Below are 20,075 nucleotides of genomic sequence, written 5' to 3'. Positions count from 1 at the left end.
AGGGCGCCTGTGGCTCTGCAGCGGAGCCGGCAGATCTGTGTTGTCCTCCGACACTATAGGTCTGGTGGCATTGCTGTGGATCTGCAGTGCGAAAAATGACGGCTTGGCAGGAGCACGTTTTGGAGGACGCGTGTTCTAGCCGCTGTTTCCTGAGTCGGCGGGGGGGTTGCGAGCGGTGAGCCGGGGATACAGATAATAATTGGGCATACTAAATTGGGGAGAAAAACCGGGGTAAAAAATTGGCGACGACTAAATTTATAAAAAAAAAAAAAAAAAAAATCAGGATATATAGATGTGCGTTAGTAAAGCTTAATTAAATCCTTCTGCCTGAAACGGTAACAAGGACAGGTCCTCTTTGAACTAACAGCTTAAGACTGCTGTGTGGATCGGTGCAAATGAAAAGACAAAACAAACAAAAAAAAACATTGTTTTATTTCAGCTTTATAAAATGGCTTTTGTTCTTCACTCAGAAAGCATAAGCAGAGAAATTTCTTTACCATGGACTGCATCTGCCGAGTCCTTCATCACCGGAACCAGTCCGAGAGTGTGCATTTGAGTGAATTTAATCTCAGATCTAACAGCATTCATTCTTCAGTGACATAAAAGGTTGTCTCTTCTGTCTGCAAAAGTGCAGGGAACGCACAGAAGAACGACTGTCCTTTTGGAAAGAATGACTGTCTCTATGGAACGAAAATGCAAATACAGTAGAAACATTTACTCACGGGAGGGAGAGGAGAGGGAGGGAGGGTCTTTTTAATCAAGCAATATGGATTTCTGATGTTTTTGCTCATCCAAAAAAAGATACACATGCCTGTTTACAGTGTTTATGATGACTTTCCATTGACTCCTACACGGTGTTTATGATGACTTTGCATTGACTCCTATACAGTGTAGATTTAAGGCCTCTACACACAGGAAGCGATGAGACAAGCAAATGTTTCATATGACACACCACACCATGACAAAAAAAAATATATATATATATGTATTTTTTGATACGAGCCGTTCACAATGCCTGCGATGTGACAGGTGACGCTGAAGCGACATGAAAAAAATAGGATCGGTGTTTATTTTTGTGATTTTGTCGCGTGGCAGCTAGGGAACTGACCAATGAGGAACCGCTTCCCTTGCGTGCCTTCAGTAAACAATGGCGGAAGAAAAGATCATTCTTGCAGTATCAAAATACCAGAGCTACACAATAAAGGACACCAAAATTATAAAGACGGCAATGAAGGAGAACATCTGCCAGTCCATTTCCAGGGAACTGGATACAATCAGATGAGAATCGTGTCGCAGCAAAAGTACCATTTTATCGCAGGACAAATCACATCGTGTCCGTAGTGCGGAGACCTATACTCTTCCAAACTCCAGACAGGCATGGATTGACACAATAATGGGAGTTGGGGCTAAAGTAAATACTCCAGGGTTTGAGGGTTAAAAGGACCAGGATGTAAAAACAGTTCAATAGTACTTGATCATTATTTATGTAGTGTGAATCCCATTGTTAGATGAGCTGTCGACAGCCAGATCAATACTGAATCATGCAATCACTGTCATTACAGCTTACAACAGGAATGGACCAAAGTGAAACATTACCAAATTACCACAAACATTTATGAAGACAGGCTAATATCTACATGCTTTTTGCGAGACCTGATTTTCAGTGACATTATAAAAAAAAAAAAAAATAATAAAAAAAAAACGCATCACCCTAAGAATTAACTAATAATTCGAATGAAACCTGCCGAATAATATTACGTTAACATATTGAATTACATAAAAAATATTTTGTTATCCATATACTTAATGAAAAACTGACAAATTGAAAAATGTGAACTTTCAAAATCTAACATGAAATACTGTACTACTATTATGGCTCCCGGCTGACACTTGTGATATCATTTTGTAGTTTATTTGATTGATTTGATGTTAAATAAAATATCTAAATTATGTTCATATAGTTGTTTTTTTTTATTGTGAAATTTCTAGGTGATGCCGAAATTTGGCCATAGCTGTATATTTCAACAAACATGGAGGAGCACGAGGTGAAATGTGAAGGGAGAAATGACAGTATACACTGGATCCTCTCTTTGTGTAGCCTTATCAAAGGAGAACAGTACATAAATCAGTAGGCTATATCATTTTAATTAGATGAACCAAGAGAAAGTAATTAGCATTGATCCTTCCTTCAGTCTTTGGCCAGCATGGACAGTAATCTGATAACTGTTCTATACAGATCGGCCTGTCCAATAGGCAGGTACATCTGACTATCAGAAACACATTGGTGCTCCTGCTGCTGCTGCTGCTGCTGCTGCTTATGATACTGAGGCAACCAAGAGTACAAGGTGACCAATAGAAACAGATTAGAATGCTGACAGAACAGATGAGGCAATTACAAGGAAAGAATGCTGGTACGATGACAAGCAAATAAAACTTGCAGACAGCTGCTGCTGCTTTTTAATAATCCAGTTTTCTAAATGCATAAATCATAGTACTGTGTATAATAATATGCACATGCTTGTTTTGTAACTGTACTCGTAGCATTTTGTGAAGAGGCTACACAGTTTTTCTTGTTGCTTTTCAACAATAGCGTTCTCAATTGTCAATTATTGTCCAATACTGAATTAGGAAATTGGTTACCGATTACCTCTGCATACCAAGGGCATGCAACAAACAAAATAAATCAACTCTACCCAGTGAGTACGGACACCTGATGAGGCCTTTTGAGCAACTATTATTGATCAAAGTACTTGAGATTTTATTATGAGAACTCAGACTCGCAATGCCAAAAAAAAAATCAGTTCTTTTTTCTGCTACATCCTCACTCATCTGCTGTACATTACTGCTGTGAACCGGTCTGAGAAGAACACACACCCAGGGGCGCAAGCCACTAACAACACCTCTGCCTACACACTGAGCTGCTGACACGTACTTCATCACATCGAGCTAGACAAGCCTAAAACTGAGCCCATAATCACTGCAGGGCTAACGGAACAATGCAGCTGCATAGAACAGTTGTCCTCAGCCTGTCTGCTTTACAATGCATCACCCTGCGTGTTGAAGTCATTTGCTATTTGCAGCTGCAGCCCTTGAGACACAATACCAAAGCAATGCAAAACAAAGTCTCAGCGAGCCTTCTCGTTAGAAATATTTCTTCCTGCGTTAATGTGCAAGTTAAAAGCACTCCTTTCGTAGAGTCAAGCGTGGGTTAAGGCATTGCTTTATTAGAGGTTTGGAGTGTATTTCCCCTTTTCATTATATAACTTTTCCAAAAATGACACTAGTAAGGAGCTATGTAGATAGCAGCAAAAATAATACAATTTCCTTGAAAGATGGATTGTAATGATACACACATATATCATCATCATCATCATCAGCCTTTTTCAATCTATGTTGCTCTGTTGTGTTTCCTAATTTCATTAAGCATGGTTCTGAAAGGGAAACTACCCTAATATCTCTTCGACCAATGCATACTGCCAGTGCTAACTTACGGATGCGAAACCTGGACCCTCAATGCAAAAATCAATCCAAAATTACAAACGACTCAACGGAGTATGGAAAGATGCATGCTACGAATAACAAGAAGAGACAGGAAAAGGAAGGAATGGATAAGAGCGCAAACAAAATTATGCAATGTTATTATAAGAGCGAGAAAAACTGAAATGGCAGTGTGGGTCGGACATGTAGCAAGAAGAACAGACCATCGCTGGACCAAGGAGATACTAGACTGGACCCCAAGAGATATAAAGCAACAAAGATTATATATATATTTTATATTATATATTTTTGAAAGGTAAAAGTGGAGAGGAGGAGGAGGAAGGTATCACAAAAAGCAACACAAAAAACAATCCCACATCACACACAAGAAAGCAACAATGACTGTATCAGTCCTTGGGCTGGGTAGCAGCTACACCCATTGACAGGAAGCGCTACCATGTTTACAAATGTTCAATCACGCTAACTTATTGCTGAAATGAATGCTAGCCAAGGCACCTAAATGTCAAAGTGGCAGAAGATGAAACCAAATGTGACGCCACACTAAGTCCCGAGGAATGAGACTCCTCCCAAGGAAAATAAATAATACAAATTATACAAAAAATAAATAAAAAAAAACAGGTGCAGTGCTTCAACTCTTAAAGCGCCCAGAGCTGCAGCATCTGTCCAGAAATGTAATTCTCAATATTGATCTTGAAGGTTGAGTGCGCGGATTGAAGACAGTGCCTCTGACCTTGCAGCCCCTTCAAGGTCAACACCTAGAATAAGATGGATGGTACATTGACAGCCCCAGCAACAAGCTTAGTTATAGGATATGAATTCAATGTGGCATGAGTGAAATCTAACCAAGCTTGCAACCAGACTACAGCACTATAGAGGTTCCTAGCTAGGAATGCAAATCACTGTCTGTTATTTGCACTGAGCCATTGCATCTCTGTCCATGAAAAGGAAAACAAATCTTGCTTTGCATATTTCAGAAGGTTGCTATTTCACCAAAGCCAGTTTAAAAGACAAATGTTGTGACAGACATAAAATAATGTAAGAAACCAAAATGTAACTGCAACTTAATATTTTTTATTTTTTTTGCTAGTTGTACACTGGTACAACTGTATAATATATATACGGGCCCCAATTCTTTTTAAATTTTAGTTTAAAATGAATGACAATGTTGTTATATTTAGATTGGAATGCTTACCACTTCATTGTAGCTTATCATGGCAGACCCCAAAGTATTTACTTAATTACAACTTATACAAAATTCAAAGAGGAACAGGCAAGATGGCAATAGATACTACAATTGAAATGTGCATGGGATCTGTATGTATATTGAACACATTGCATCAAGAACGCAGTCTCCTTACAACCCAGACTGGTTTTACAGGATCATTTAACTAACTTGCCACAATGCCACATGTGAAAACAGATTTATCGGTAGGAACTGCCCTTTAAAAGCACCTATTTAATAATTCCCCACAAACCCTGCAGGTCCGAAGCTGAATCCAGTCAACAGTGAATCCAATGATCTTCTGAAACAGAACTACAGTACGTTGGCAATGCAGAGTCTCTAACATATCGTAAGCTTGACTGAGTTACATAAAGCGCTCCCTGAGTATTGAAAGAGGTCTCAGGTACAGTAGGTTTGTGGGGGTAGGTAGTAATAGCAATAGCAATTGCAATGTGGCTTTGAAAGCCATTAAAATTGAAAGTTTACATGGTGCCATTTTCAAAAAACAGCAGCATGTTATAATTGGAAACCAGTGCATCATTATGCAGCCCTGCTTGGAAGAACAACCTTTGAAAAAATACTGGAAACTGAGACAGGATTTATTTGACAACTAAAAGAAAGCGGCTTTGCTCAGCGGCTATTTCAGTTTAATAAAACTGCACTTTAAAATGAGACTGGAGAAAGACACGGATAATACAATGGAAGTATACTTGCGCATTCATAAACATTTACGAAAGATACGGTGCCTAACTAAAGCAACAAGAAAGTTTTGCCAGAATATTCTGATCATGCATACATTGCACTATGACTGGGGTGATTATTCTGAGGAGGCATGTATCACTGATGTGTGTGCTTTAGGCAGGAGAAAACTATGAAATCAAAATCAAATCTAAACACAACCAAAATAAGTCTGTCATATGAAATATGCCTCCGTTCAACTTTGGTAAAGCCCTTTGTCTCCAATTAGTGTCTCGCGTGAGGGACTGGATCACAGCTGGAATCCCAGGAGATCCCCTTTCAGTTCCTGTAGACTTCCAGAACATCAAACCCAATCAAACCAGAAGAAGGGTACAGAACCCAAAACAGACACACAATTTACATACATAGTCGAGACTTGGTTGCTGATGAAAGCATGAAGACTGACACTTTGAAAGCAAAGGCCAGAAAAGCACAGCAACCAGTCCAAGTGAAGCATCAATTAGTAATAATAAAACAGAAGAAAACATGTCTGTGAAATCCAGAGATAGAAGCAGCTGAGCCCAAGTAAGTCAAACTACAGCACTGATTCAGAGAAGGCCAGCTGTGCTGCCACTACTGGTTTCAAATTGTCATGTGACTGGTATGGGATCATACAACAGTGAGGTAGCAGAGCAAGGGTTTGAAAATCAAGAGCTTGGCCAGTCATCAACCTTCCATAGAAGTCAACCACATCTACAGCAAGGTGTGTTTGTAAGCCTGGAAGAAAGACAGGCCCATGGGAGACAGATACAGAATCCCAGCCCAGGAATTCTCAGGCACTCCAGGGCAGAGACACAGGGCCAACCAGATTATAAGCAGTGCTTACATTGTCCTATCCTCTCCTGCAGGATGAACACGGGTATTCAAACTAAATGAATTGATCGTTGCAATTTAAACTTAAAAAAAAAAAAAAAAAAATCAATGAAATTAAGATCACTTAGATTACTGCATTTATAAAATCACGCTCTACACTGTATGGGTTAGACATATATTAACACACTAAGTGATCTAACTTACTTTCCCACCGCAGCTTATTCTGATAAATGGCGTGCATCTTACCAAAGACGCTTGCCTAATACATTGCAGATGCGCCTTGGATTTACCCTCAAGTTAATTGAGCATCATGTATGGGAAAACGCAGAAAGAGATAAAACATACTTTGAGATAACTCAAGCCAAACAGCTTACGTGAAAAGGTTGGCTTGACTTTAGATAGATCCCAAAGGTTGTCGGTGGGTATTTTTTTTTTTGTTTGTTTGTTTTACTTAGCAGACGCCTTTACCCAAGGCGACTTACAGAGACTAGGGTGTGTGAACTATGCATCAGCTGCAGAGTCACTTACAACTACGTCTCACCCGAAAGACAGAGCACAAGGAGGTTAAGTGACTTACTCAGGGTCACACAATGAGTCAGTGGCTGAGGTGGGATTTGAACCGGGGACCTCCTGGTTACAAGCCCTTTTCTTTAACCACTGGACCACACAGCCTCCTCAGTTTAAGGAACCATGCTAACTTTAGAGGCACTCAGGCACAGTAGCTTCACCAAACTAAGTTCCTTCACTGTTAGGAGAATGCTTCATTGTCCGGAGAATGCTTCATTGTCCGGAGAATGCTTCATTGTCCGGAGAATGCTTCATTGTCCGGAGAATGCTTCATTGTCATGGGGTAAATGGCTTGAAATGTCACCTTGAACAAGTGACATTTCAAAGTTGTACAAAAACAGTTGCCTTGTGGCACATGTTTGCACAAACACTAGAATCACACTCTATCCCCAAAACAAAATGTGACGATCAGAAACTGTTAAACTGATAAACAACTTTTATCAAAAATTAAATAACTAAGGGGCTTATTCACAAAACGCAATTTTGATTTAGAACAAGAACAGGAAGGGTGGATTTTAGAAGTCTAGTGAATTTAGACAATACACTTGAAACTGAAAAAGGGCAAGCCGATCTAGACAAAGGGGAATACAAAAATATTGGAAAAACTAGAGCAAAAACAAAACAGCTGTAAACATGACCAACAGAAAAGGGCACTGATAAAAAAAAAAAAAAGACATGGCAGCGTGATCTCGGAGCTTCTTGCTCTTTCATCCTCCAGAGACATGGGCTCCGTTCAATGAAGGGAATGAGGACAGCACTGAGATTCAGCAGAATACACACCAAAAAGGTCAGGCATTACCAGGCATCCAGCAGGGCTTCATTAGGGCAGCCGGCTGTACCTTGCTTTGTGAGAGCGTCCCGGAGAGCCGGTGTGATCATTTCCCGTGCCTCTGCGTCCTCACTTTTCACAGGACCCTGTTTGGACAGCTTGACCTCGGTTTCATTTTTTTTCTGTAGAAAGAATACAATAAAATGAAGGAAAGAAATTTACACAGGTCTAAAATCTCACAGAGCAGTAGTAGGTTGTAATTAGTGTTCTACCTTTAGGGATTAATTGCATTAACGCATTTCTTAAGAGACATTCAAAACCGGATGGTTACTTTTCCAAATCTAAAAATGATTTGTTTTTATCTTGCTGTTCCTAATACAAGAATAAGGTGTTTGGGAACTGGGTAAAAAACAAAAATGCAATAAAACATGTACTGACATTTCTATTAAAAACACTGTATATCACTGGTTTCAGAAACCAATAGAAGAAGGGTAATAAAAAAACCCCAAAAAACAGAAGAGCTGTGGTCTAGAAAAGGACAGCAAGTGCTTCTGGGTAGCCAGCCAGTGAGGTGTGAGCGGGAGGGTGTCAGGTTAATTGATCAATGATTGTTTAATTGAGGCAAACAAAATGCCATTGTGATCAATAAATCAATTAATTTTCTATAAGTCACTCTACTATATTAGAAATGTAAAATATTGTACCAGTGTTATATCTCTATAACTAGTATAATTGACCACAGCTGCAATATCGCAGACCCTAGGACAGAGAAGCTGCCTCCTGGAAGTCACATGTAACATTTTCTTACACCACTGACTTGATGCTTCTGGCTGTTTTACAGATGCATGGTTCCCTTGATGCCCATCTGCTCAGTGAATTAAATTACCTGACGCTAGGACACTGACGTATGATTGATAAACTCCTGCCAGAGAAAGGGTATGGCATTTATGAAGAAGTACGAGCACATTTGAGAAGGGAACGATGCAGCTGGCCGATTAGCAACGTTTAGCTATGCAGTCTGATTCTAAAAGCAGCCAAACTTCAGTGGTTTGTGGCTCATTCCGGTACCAATTCTGCACCAAAGCACGCCTCAGATTACACACTAAAAAAACTAAATCTATTTTAATTCAAGCTACAGTGTATACACTGTATTGTGGCGTCAGACTGAATTTTCCTTTTTATTGCTCAACTTTTTCCTGTGCGTCCAATGATATCGCTCTTTGACCATGCCCCTTGTAATTAATTGCTCAGCTCTTCCAAAGAGGTTCCATGTATTCAATAGGTTCACTCAGTGTCAGTGCAGCGCCTCTATCTCTGATGCACATTCTAGAGCTGTACCACTTTGACAGGAATCTAACTATTCTCAAATGCTTTTATCTGAGGGTTTAAATGTTTATTTCAAGCAACTGTCAAGAAGATGATCATCATTGCGTAATGGATGCCACCAGCACATCGAATGGGTTGATTCTTTGAATATTGTATGAGACGTAAGCTTAGTCTACACAGTTTTGATTTCTGGAGGCATTTTGTAATGAGTTTCATCTGGCTTTTCTGAAAGCTGAACCTTTAACAGTATAGACCTCTTTCCATTGGCAAGGTGAACCATAGACTTGCAGATAGCTCAGATATTGTCCTCTAGCCAAAAATCACAGAGTACAATGTACTGTAATTGATTGAACGAAGCAACATTTACAAACTAATTAAGAAACCAGAAGAGAAAGCTGTCTTAATTACAGCCTCATCAAAATCCAAATGTGTCAACTATTTTGTTTCTAAAGGGACCTTCCTAATAGCAAGAACGAATAGTTGAATAGCAAAGCTACCAAATAGCAAGATGAAATTCAGTAACCACAACTGCATAAACTGAAAGCTCGCCAGAATAAATCAATAAAAGTTTTTGTTGTGGCTTTTGTAAAATCATTACTGTATTCTACTAATGGACAACGATATATGTATTACACAACAGCATAAATGGATTAAATGCTGGTTGCTGAGAGATTTATAGCAAAAGGTATCTGAAGACAATTGATTGCATGCATTACACTTTGGTTTATGATTCAGTTTCTGGGGTTTTCCTTTGCAATTCATATTTTATGTGGATTGGAAATGAATAGTTTGTGTGTAAGTAGGATTTCTGCACCTTATAGTTACATTTTTGGACTAAAACCATTCGATATCCATTAAATAGATAGCAGTGATTTTGCAAAGGTTGTGGTGTTTGTTTTGTATTTCAGAATTCTCCTCTATCAATCAGATGCCCAAAGCACTCCCTACCAACAGCAGTGAGCTTAATATCAACACTGTACAGAGTGAATCTGGCCAGACATGATGGATCAAACAGCCAGAAGCCCAGAAGAGCTCGGGGAAGAGGCATTGCGGTAATGAACAGAATGAATGTAAAAATACTGCAACAAACATTATTGTCACAGCACATGACACGGAATAATAAAGCTGGATAAAAGACAGAAAACCGGGGTTATTAAGTGGTCTAAAGCACGGCGGATCTAAACACCACCGCTGTTTAAAATTAAAACCAAGCCTTGCATTTTACCAACTTCTCCAAACTTACATCAACTCCAGGTCTTCAGTAAAAAAAAAAAGGGGGCCTTAAGCACTGCTCGTGTCCGACCAGGTAAAATGATATAATGAACTACTTCAGGGGCTGGATGGAGGTTTAATTGGTTAAACAATTTAGAACAGGTTTGGAACAAAGACCAGGACTGGAATGGCCAGCTTCTCCTCCCCCTCTACATAGCAAGCAGGATACCTGCCATGATTTTGCACCTTCACCAAACTTTTATACAAATATTTTGGAGCTTTCAGGTCCTGTACGATGTGATTATGAGATCATTCTGCACTGGGTTATGATTTAACAATGGTGGTGTTTGGACTGCCTTCACTCAATTAAGACATTTTCCTGGCTTGAAATGCTTATTAAATCAGAGACAATGCTTTGAACGTTACCATCTAACTCAGACAGCTGTGCCTTACGCAAATTCATTTAAAACTGACATTTAATGTAATGAAGACTCCGGTCAAATGAATTCCAGAAATGCACCAGCACTATTACAAACATCAATAAAGCCATTAATTGGAGAAGCAGTGCACCCTGGTTCATTGGTGCAAGATTTCATTTCTCTAAATCAAAAGGGACATGAAGCCTCATTAGGAAAGATTTTCAGGGACTCAGCCTTCCTCAGCAGGGCATTGAAAACTTCCAGTACATCTTATCTGGGTTTCAGATCCTCCTGTGCATTAAAACACACCCCATATTCCAGTTTAAAAAACACCACCACCTTTACGTTTAATAGCAGCTGCTGAATACAATCTTCGTTTACATGGCTTACATTAAAGTGAATATGTTGTGTGTTGGTTGTCTCTTATTGGACACTCTACTCATGACATATTATCATAAATGACATCACAATCCACTCGAGTTAAGCTAGAACAATGGGAATAACCATCCACCGCAAATCACCTACGGATTCAGAAGTCACGCGACATATGGATGAGTTTTTCTTGTTTTTGGCTTCTGCTTAGACATGTTGGGTGAAATGTAGCACACTGTAGCTAGCGAGGCATTATTGATACTAATATCTAGAATGGTAGGCTAACTAACAATGGATTGCATTTAAGATTTAAAAATCAGATTAGCGTCTAATAGCACACTGTCCACACTGCTATTATGTAAGGAGACACAAAAACAAATATTGAGTTGAAAGTTTGATAAAGTGTTCCCTGAATTAAATAATTTACCTCTCCTCTGTACTCCATTGAAGAAGTTCCCTTTTTGAGTGTAGGGCTGGAGTGTCCGTGTGAAGCACTGGTTTTAAAGCAGGGGCCATTAATTAGTTTCATCTGAGCTATGCTCTATTTGCCGTTCCATTACTGAGTATTAACATACAGCAATAAAAAAAATCAATAGCAGAACCGTCTCCGAATGTTATATAACACAGAACAAACAGTGTTTGTATTATTGTACTAGAACAAATAAAAATGGAATTGTTTTCTTGTGCTGACTGTGTAGAATTGCAGAACTATTGATTTTGAAGATATATATATATATATATATATATATATATATATATATATATATATATATATATATATATATACACACACTACCGGTCAAAAGTTTTAGAACACCTCCATTTTTCCAGTTTTTATTGAAATGTACGCAGTTTAATGTCTCAATGTACTCTGAAATTAAAGTATAGAACAAATAAACAATTGGAGATAAAAAAATAAATCATGGAATCGTTTTGTTTAACAAAATTGAATCTAAATTTTTGACTCATCAAAGTAGCCACCTTTTGCAGATATAACAGCCGAACACACTTGTGGCATTCTTTCTACAATGGAAATCAAATATTGTTCGGAAAGTTCTTCCCAACACTGTTGCAGAAGTTCCCACAAATGTGTTGCACTTGTAGGTTGCTTTGCTTTCACCCTTCTGTCCAGTTCATCCCAAACCAGCTCGATGGGGTTTAAGTCTGGAGACTGTGCTGGCCATTCCATGATTTGAAGCCTACCGTCTTGTTCTTTTCTTCGAAGGTAGTTCTGACACAGCCTGGAGGTATGTTTTGGGTCATTATCTCGCTGTAGGATGAACCCCTGACCAACTAGGCGTATACCAGAGGGTATTGCATGGCGCTGCAAAATGCTATGGTAGCAGTTTTGGTTCAGGGTGCCACTCGCTCTGTGCAAGTCGCCGACTCTGGATCCAGCAAAAGAGCCCCAGACCATCATGCTTCCTCCTCCATGTTTGACAGATGGTGTCACACACCGAGGAACCATCTTTTCGCCTACTCGACGGCGTACAAAAACCATGCGTGATGAACCAAAAATTTCAAATTTTGATTCATCGGTCCATAAGACCTTCTTCCAGTCTTCAGTAGTCCACTGGCGGTGCTTCATGGCCCAGGCAAGCCTCTTTTCCTTATTTTGCCATCTTAGCAATGGCTTTCTTACTGCCACTCAACCTGTCAAACCTGCAGCTCGAAGTCTTCTCTTCACAGTTGAAACTGAGACTTGCTTAGTTCGACCAGTGCTTGAAGCTGTTGTCCTGTGAGCCGCCTATCACACAAGCTGTTGACTCTCAGAAACTTGTCTTCTGATTTTGTTGTGGCTTTGGGTCTGCCAGACCTCTTCCTGTCAGAGTTTCCTCCAGTTTCCAAGTGCCTTTTGATGGTGTAAGAAACTGTACTCACTGACACCTTGGCTTTCTTTGCAATTTCTCTAAAGGAAAGACCTACACTTTTAAGGGTTATAATGGTCTGTCTGTCTTCCTTTGTTAATTGCCTTTTTCTCGCCATTATGAGAGCAATATACTACTTCCTGCAGTACAAAACTGTCCAAATAATGCTTAAGAGGGTGTAGTAACACAATCTGTTCCAACACTGCTTTTATACAGACAGAGGGTTTGTAAGTAATCAACAAAAGTTGGGACACCTGTAGGAATTGTTAGCATCAACTTTCAAGGCTTGATTTACTTCCATTGCTGCAGAACAGCTGTAAGTTGTTAACCCATTACTTGTTCCCTGAAAAAGGCCTTTTTGTATAACTCTGAAATGTACATTATTTTTCAGTTTTTGGTAACCTAAACTTTTTTTTTTTAACCTCTGGCAGTTTACCGCTTACCTTTGTACCATTTCAGGTTATTCACTGGACTTGAACTGCTTAAATTTCAATAAAAACTGGAAAAATGGGGGTGTTCTAAAACTTTTGACCGGTAGTGTGTGTGTGTGTATATATATATATATATATATATATATATAGTAGGGATGGGACTCATACAGCGTTTCCAAATAATTTTCCTTTAAGGTCTCACTGAACCAACACATTTCAATTGAAAGCTGGTTAAATTTAAAAAAAAATCCTCTTGTTACAATTCTTCGATCTATTGATGTTGAGGTTTAAAAATTTTAATTGAGATGAGGCAAAACATACATGATGGTAAATGGCCAGTTAAAAGCCGACAATTCCCTTCGCGTCACCACGTTCAAAATAAATGTCTGTTCCATTTTTTTTTTTAAAACTCTACATGACGACGTTACACACTATTGTTATGCTTATGTGTTTATAATGTGGATCTGCATCGGCCATGCGAAACTCACCTGTCTACAGATTAAAAGGCGACAATTTGTTTTGAGATTATACACACAGCACAACCTAATTGTGCAATTTAAAAGTTTAACCAACTTTAAACTGAAATGTGTCGGCTCATTATATATATATATATATATATATATATATATATATATATATATATATATATATATATATATATATATATATATTGTGTGCATCTTTAAATACATAAAAACAGTAACACAGACCGAGCAGTGACTGGCTGGGTACGAATGGTAATTCAAGTTTTATCACCATCTCCCAGATGTAGCCCCTCTTTCCTGGATCTTTCTACCTGTGATTAACGACTGGTACTTTGAAATGAGCAATAGGTTTGCTTTTATCAGATTCAAACGTTTTCCCCACACCCTGTGATAGCACACTGTGCCAGGGAGATAGGAGCCCACGAGGCAGAAAAGTAATTGGGCACTAGTGAAAATGTAAATCTGAACCCATGGCCCTGACAGTATAGGAGACTGCAAAATACTGCATGTATTTCAGTATCTCAGAATACATACAAAGGTGTCATTCTATAATATTTTAAGCATCAACACAAGGAAACCTTTGAAGAAAACAAGACAGCCTTTTAACATGTAATAGCTTAATTTTCAGGAATTTAAAATCATTATTTCCCGGGACACATCTTTAGCATTTGTGTTCTTTCCATCTACTTCTGACGCAACAGAACCCTCAAAACACCATTTTACGGTGTTACAGTAATCAATTCAATTCAGAGCGCATGTCAACAGTTGTCAGATAAGTCCGTGCGTATGTTTCAATGCAAGATTAATTGCTTTCCACCCTAGAGTCCTAGATTGGCCTCTGTTTCTTCTCTAGCTCACAACCTTGGACAGCATGCCAACCTTGAAGAACTCATTAAACGTTATCATACTAAACGGCAGCCATAGGAAATGAGCTTGCTTGCTCTTCAGTTTCCGAGACCCTTACCAGCAGATATCCCCTCAGTTCTCTTGTTCATTAATCTGCAGCGAACAGCGTTTCAGTATCACACTCTGCAGTCTAATCCAGTCCAATCACATTTGTTGTCACCGTTTTGTACAGTAGCTTTAAATTAGTTGCAAAAACACCAATCTGTATCTACCCAAAAATAATAACATAATAATATTATCAATCAATCAATCGTTATGTTATATAGCGCCTTTCATAGTGGACCACCATCACAAAGCGCTTTAATTGAATCTGTTATTGTTTATTTTTATTTCCTTTATTATTTTATGGAGTTTACAAGGCACATTCCTCATAAGAACAAGGCACAGTCCTCATGAGGGCAAAGCACATTCCTCATAAGAACAAGGCACATTCCTCATGAGGGCAAGGCACAGTCCTCATGAGGGCAAGGCACATTCCTCTTAAGAACAAGGCACATTCCTCATAAGGGCAAGGCACAGTCCTCATGAGGGTAAGGCACATTCCTCATAAGGGCAAGGCACAGTCCTCATGAGGGCAAGGCACATTCCTCATAAGGGCAAGGCACATTCCTCATAAGGGCAAGGCACATTCCTCATAAGGGCAAGGCACAGTCCTCATGAGGGCAAGGCACATTCCTCATAAGAACAAGGCACATTCCTCATGAGGGCAAGGCACATTCCTCATAAGAACAAGGCACATTCCTCATAAGGGCAAGGCACATTCCTCATAAGGGCAAGGCACATTCCTCATAAGGGCAAGGCACATTCCTCATAAGGGCAAGGCACATTCCTCATAAGAACAAGGCACAGTCCTCATGAGGGCAAGGCACAGTCCTCATAAGAACAAGGCACAGTCCTCATGAGGGCAAGGCACATTCCTCATAAGAACAAGGCACATTCCTCATAAGGGCAAGGCACATTCCTCATGAGGGCAAGGCACATTCCTCATAAGGGCAAGGCACATTCCTCATAAGAACAAGGCACAGTCCTCATGAGGGCAAGGCACATTCCTCATAAGAACAAGGCACAGTCCTCATGAGGGCAAGGCACATGGACAAAGACTTGACATAATGTATGCTATACAAAACGCCTATTAGCAATTAGTGTTTGGGTTATTGCATGTACAGAATGTCACAGTTCTTTGTATCTGTTGGTTCCTCTGCAGCCATAGAAAACACAGACTAGCTTACTGTATACCCAACTACTATTCAAGCAATACTACCTTAAAAACATCTGTGTGTCGACAGCCAGTGCCACCATGTAAATATAGTTTGTATAAATCAACGGTGTGTATAGTTACAAAATGCTGCTTCCTCTCCTGCCCCCTTGTGGCAGTACTGAAAAATGCTCATATCCTATAATAATGCTAGGTCTTAAAATTAAATACCAACTGCATATGATCGGTATGGTTCCTATGCAGTATCTCACCCAGAAATGAATGCATTCAAATCAGGTAACTAAAGTAAGTTGTCTAAGGTATTTTTTGTTTTTCCCTGCAGTATCACTTTATATACACCAAAGCGTATGGCACATGTAGGGGGCTAGTTTGCTTTTTTTTTTTTTTTTTTACTACTGAGCAAAGTGTGAAGGCATAGCTTTAGTAAAGGTGGTGCCCCATACGGCTGTGTCCTCATAACCCTAAAACAATCTTGTATTCAAGTTGGACAAACCTGCTATCCATGAAGGGTTTCATTTGTCAAGCAGATGCGTGCTTTTGAGCAAACATCTCATTGAAATCAAGCCCAAAGCCAGCTTCCTTATAAATTCAATAGGACACTGCACACAAGGCTAACCTCTCCCCTGAAATAAAGCAGCAAACTCAAACCAATTCTATCAAATTGTAGCTTTAAAACACTCCAAAACCAGCTTGTTTAATTCTCCCTTCAAAAGGATCATTGTTTCTTACCTTGTTAAACTGATATTAGCCCTGCTTTCACTGTGCTGAGAAACTTTTAATTCTTAAAGAACACATGGAGCAGTACGGTTACAGGAAACAACTTTTCACCTAAAGTGTTGTCTTTGAAATATCTGCATAAAACAAATTGTAATAAAAAATACAAGCAAAAAACAAGAGACTCTCGCAAGAATTAAAGGGGCAGGGCAGTGGTAACACATTGCTAGTGCTCACGAGAGGTAAGAAAATGGATTTCAAAAACCTTGCTTAGCACTCCTTTAAATGTATGTAGCCATCTTCATTAAAGACTTGGCACGCCATTGAATCAACTTGAAATGACTACATCCAGAGTCACAAAGCGATCCCCAGGGGCTATATTGAATATGGACTTAATGCTACGCAGCTGCAGAGCATCTTTCTGATACAGCAGCTTTTCAAAAGGCAAACGGGATCAAGCACAATTTCTGTTTACACTTTGTATTGTTTTCTGTCAGCCTAAACCTATCCATTTCTCAGCGCACTTCCCAGATGGGAATATTGATTCAACAGCTGTTTTTGGCAGCTATGAGTATTTGCATCAGATTACAGGAAACTGTAAAGCGAGTTTATCAGACTACAAGCAAGACGGAAGGGGAGACGACCTCCATCAGCTTGCCATCGTTTCCCCATTTCAATTGAATATAAAGCAAGAGCACAGTCCGATGTTAGAGGAATCATGCTTTCACAATAGCATCTTTATAACTGAAACAAGCATTGCTTTGGTACTTTTTCATTTACGTCTAAAAAGCTTTTCCATTACAGCTAGAGTGGAAGAATTACTTCTGGAAACGTATGGAAATGAACGAGGTATATAGTGTCACTGCTAGGTACAGGTATAGTGCATCGAATATACTGTACCATGCACGGAAATGTGTCTACAACAGTTACCGATTCATTTTTCAGAACCTTTTATTATTAGCAATTACCTGCAGAGGGAAATCAATACAAATTCTCATGTGTTTTCTAAACCACAACAAATTGTTTAATTACTGGAATTAATTAGGTTTTCCGATGGGGCTTCCAGTCTTCACAGCAGGATAATAATGTACTTCTCTGATTACAGTTACTGCTGAATTTATTAGAACCAGAATAAGAGGAGGTGGAGACCAGAGAAACAGTTTGACACCATTTAAATGCATGATTACATTCTCCCCCGATGCTGTCTTTATATTTGGACATGCACCAATAACCGTGTAACAGTAGCAGACTGAAAACAAATAGCTTTGATGCTTGATGAAGTTGTCAGGATCATTTAGTTGCCCAACACCGTGCTTTACGCTCTTTGATTTCGGGCTCCGAGAAGCTCATGAAGGTTGGAAGTCAAATCGATTTACCTGGACTGCCTTCGTACCATAACTGAGAGCAGGAAGATCTTCCCAATGAAATGATGCAAATGAGACACAGACTAGCCACTGATAATTCGCCATCTGTGAAAAATGTCCCCATAACGGAAATAACATGCCACAAAGCCACCCACGATTTAATAAAGGATGTAGACAGCTTGCCGCTCCACTGGCCTTCATGCCTTCTAAATGTGCAGCCACTCTCTCTCTGTCAGGGTGCGTTTATGAATCTGAACTCCAATGCGCAGAGGGAGATACTAAAAATACACAGATCAAAAAAAGCAACATTTCACAGGTGTTCTGTCAAAGTTAGATTCCTCCAAACCAAGCCAGCACTAATAATTAATTAATATGATATGACTAGTTGAGTCCACTGCCTATCATTTCAATCCGTAGTTGTCAGTTTCAATAAAACAGCATATTTATCAACATCCCAGCAGAATAAGTCTCTGTGACCTATGACCCTTTTTATATTCATGCCACACTTCCCAGGTAGATAGGCACTGCAATATGTATGGAGAATGTCAGGGAGCAGCACTTCAGCGTGCAGTAAAAGATGAAACACTTAACTCAAACTGGAGTACTGAGAGGTGCGCTTTAGGGATTGCAATGGGTTACATACAGACTGGAAAGAGCTCTACTTTCGATTCATTACTTGCTTCCTTTACACATATATTTGAGAAAAAAAAAACACTGCCCCTGTACAGAAATCTAATAAATTCCAATCAATAATGCAGAATTGGATCATTATGCTACATTAAGAGAAAGATGGCTTTTCGTTCATTAAACGTTTGGCATTCAGCCCATTCTATATCATTTTGACTATACAGCAGAACCTGTCATATCCGATTTAATTGGTTCCAGGGGTCCATCGGCTATGTAAATATATCGGATCTCAAAGGGAATATTACATTGTAGTTAATGCTGTATTTATGCTGGGGAATTATAAAATGTTCAATGTCAGGCACATCAGTGTGTCTAAAACACCAACGTACGATACTGCATGTATACTATAGAAAGAAAATCAGTGAAACTATTCTGTCCTGCTAAGAGCGGAGTTTACCTTTTAGACCCATATTAAAATGTGCATTGATCAGTTTCCATCAGCACTGTTCAGTTGGGAACAGCATGTGCAAATACATGCCAGAGGTCCACTGGATAATAGAGAGGATCGTGTCTTACAGGATCTGATATGGCAGGCTCTACTGCACTTACTAAAGACTCAGTTGGTTTTTTCAAACCTTAAACTGGCCACTTCACTTCTAAATCAAAAGTACTATGGAGCTCAATCAGCCATGTATGTCTCTTGAGCCATCCATTGGAAAGTGCAGTCCTACATGACCCACCCCACCAGCACAGTAATTACCTTGGCTTTCTTCATGTGGTTCATGATGACCCACCCCACCAGCACAGTAATTACCTTGGCTTTCTTCATATGGTTCATGACATTGCCCAGATCTTCAACATCAATCACAGATCCCCGAGAGGCTTCTTCCTCGTGACTGGAGTCTTCCTCGCTACTGGTCTCAAAAATCTCCTGCAGACAAATCACAATGCAATCACACTGCCTCTATTATCACAGCGCAAGACATACAGCATACTTACCGATACACACAGATACAAAATTGTGCTGTATGTTTAAATATGGGGAGCCATCCTGGCACGTTCCATGTTTGTACAGACAGAAGTGCACTAAAAGAGGCTTGCTGTCTCTGTTTGTTTTTCACACAAAGGCCACATCTCAATGCTCTAAACAGCAGCAGTATTTAGATCCACCGCTGTCCGGATCAATTCATTAGACACCACAACGTGTGTCCCTGCCAAGCCTTTCACTGTACTGCAGGATATCTGTGCAGCGAATGTTATGCAAACAGACACTGTATTGCATTGGCAGCCCCCACAGTACAAATCCACAAATACACACATGCTCATAATATCACAGTGTGAAAATGTAAGCTGCCCGTTACCAAACAGAATGAAAAGGAGTACCGCTAACCGGGACACAACGCTGGCTGATAAATACAAAATCTGTTTGAAACAAGGTTAGTGCTAGAATGGTAAATAAAAGCAGCAGGAGATTGAAGTATGAATTAAATGCAAGTACTGATTCTGTGTGGGTTGATTCTTCTAGGAA

At 39.5% G+C, this 20,075-nt stretch overlaps 1 protein-coding gene across 3 annotated transcripts in view; it reads right to left on the bottom strand.

The window, feature by feature from the left end:
- Window positions 1-20,075, bottom strand: part of LOC117963254 (S-adenosyl-L-methionine-dependent tRNA 4-demethylwyosine synthase TYW1-like) — a 57,803-nt gene that overhangs the window by 33,246 nt on the left and 4,482 nt on the right. For 2 of the 3 annotated variants that reach the window (XM_059001437.1, XM_059001438.1), the window contains exons 7-8: window positions 19,362-19,478; window positions 7,678-7,789 (exon numbers count right to left, since the gene is read on the bottom strand). In XM_059001437.1, coding sequence (XP_058857420.1) covers window positions 7,678-7,789; window positions 19,362-19,478 — 229 coding nt within the window. Of the gene's footprint in view, window positions 1-7,677; window positions 7,790-19,307; window positions 19,317-19,361; window positions 19,479-20,075 lie in introns of those variants that run through there. The other variant, XM_059001439.1, reaches the window with a different exon arrangement.

This window comes from Acipenser ruthenus, chromosome 26 (assembly GCF_902713425.1).
Source record: "Acipenser ruthenus chromosome 26, fAciRut3.2 maternal haplotype, whole genome shotgun sequence".
Taxonomy (NCBI): Eukaryota; Metazoa; Chordata; class Actinopteri; order Acipenseriformes; family Acipenseridae; genus Acipenser; species Acipenser ruthenus.
This window is presented reverse-complemented; position numbering and strand designations above follow the sequence as displayed.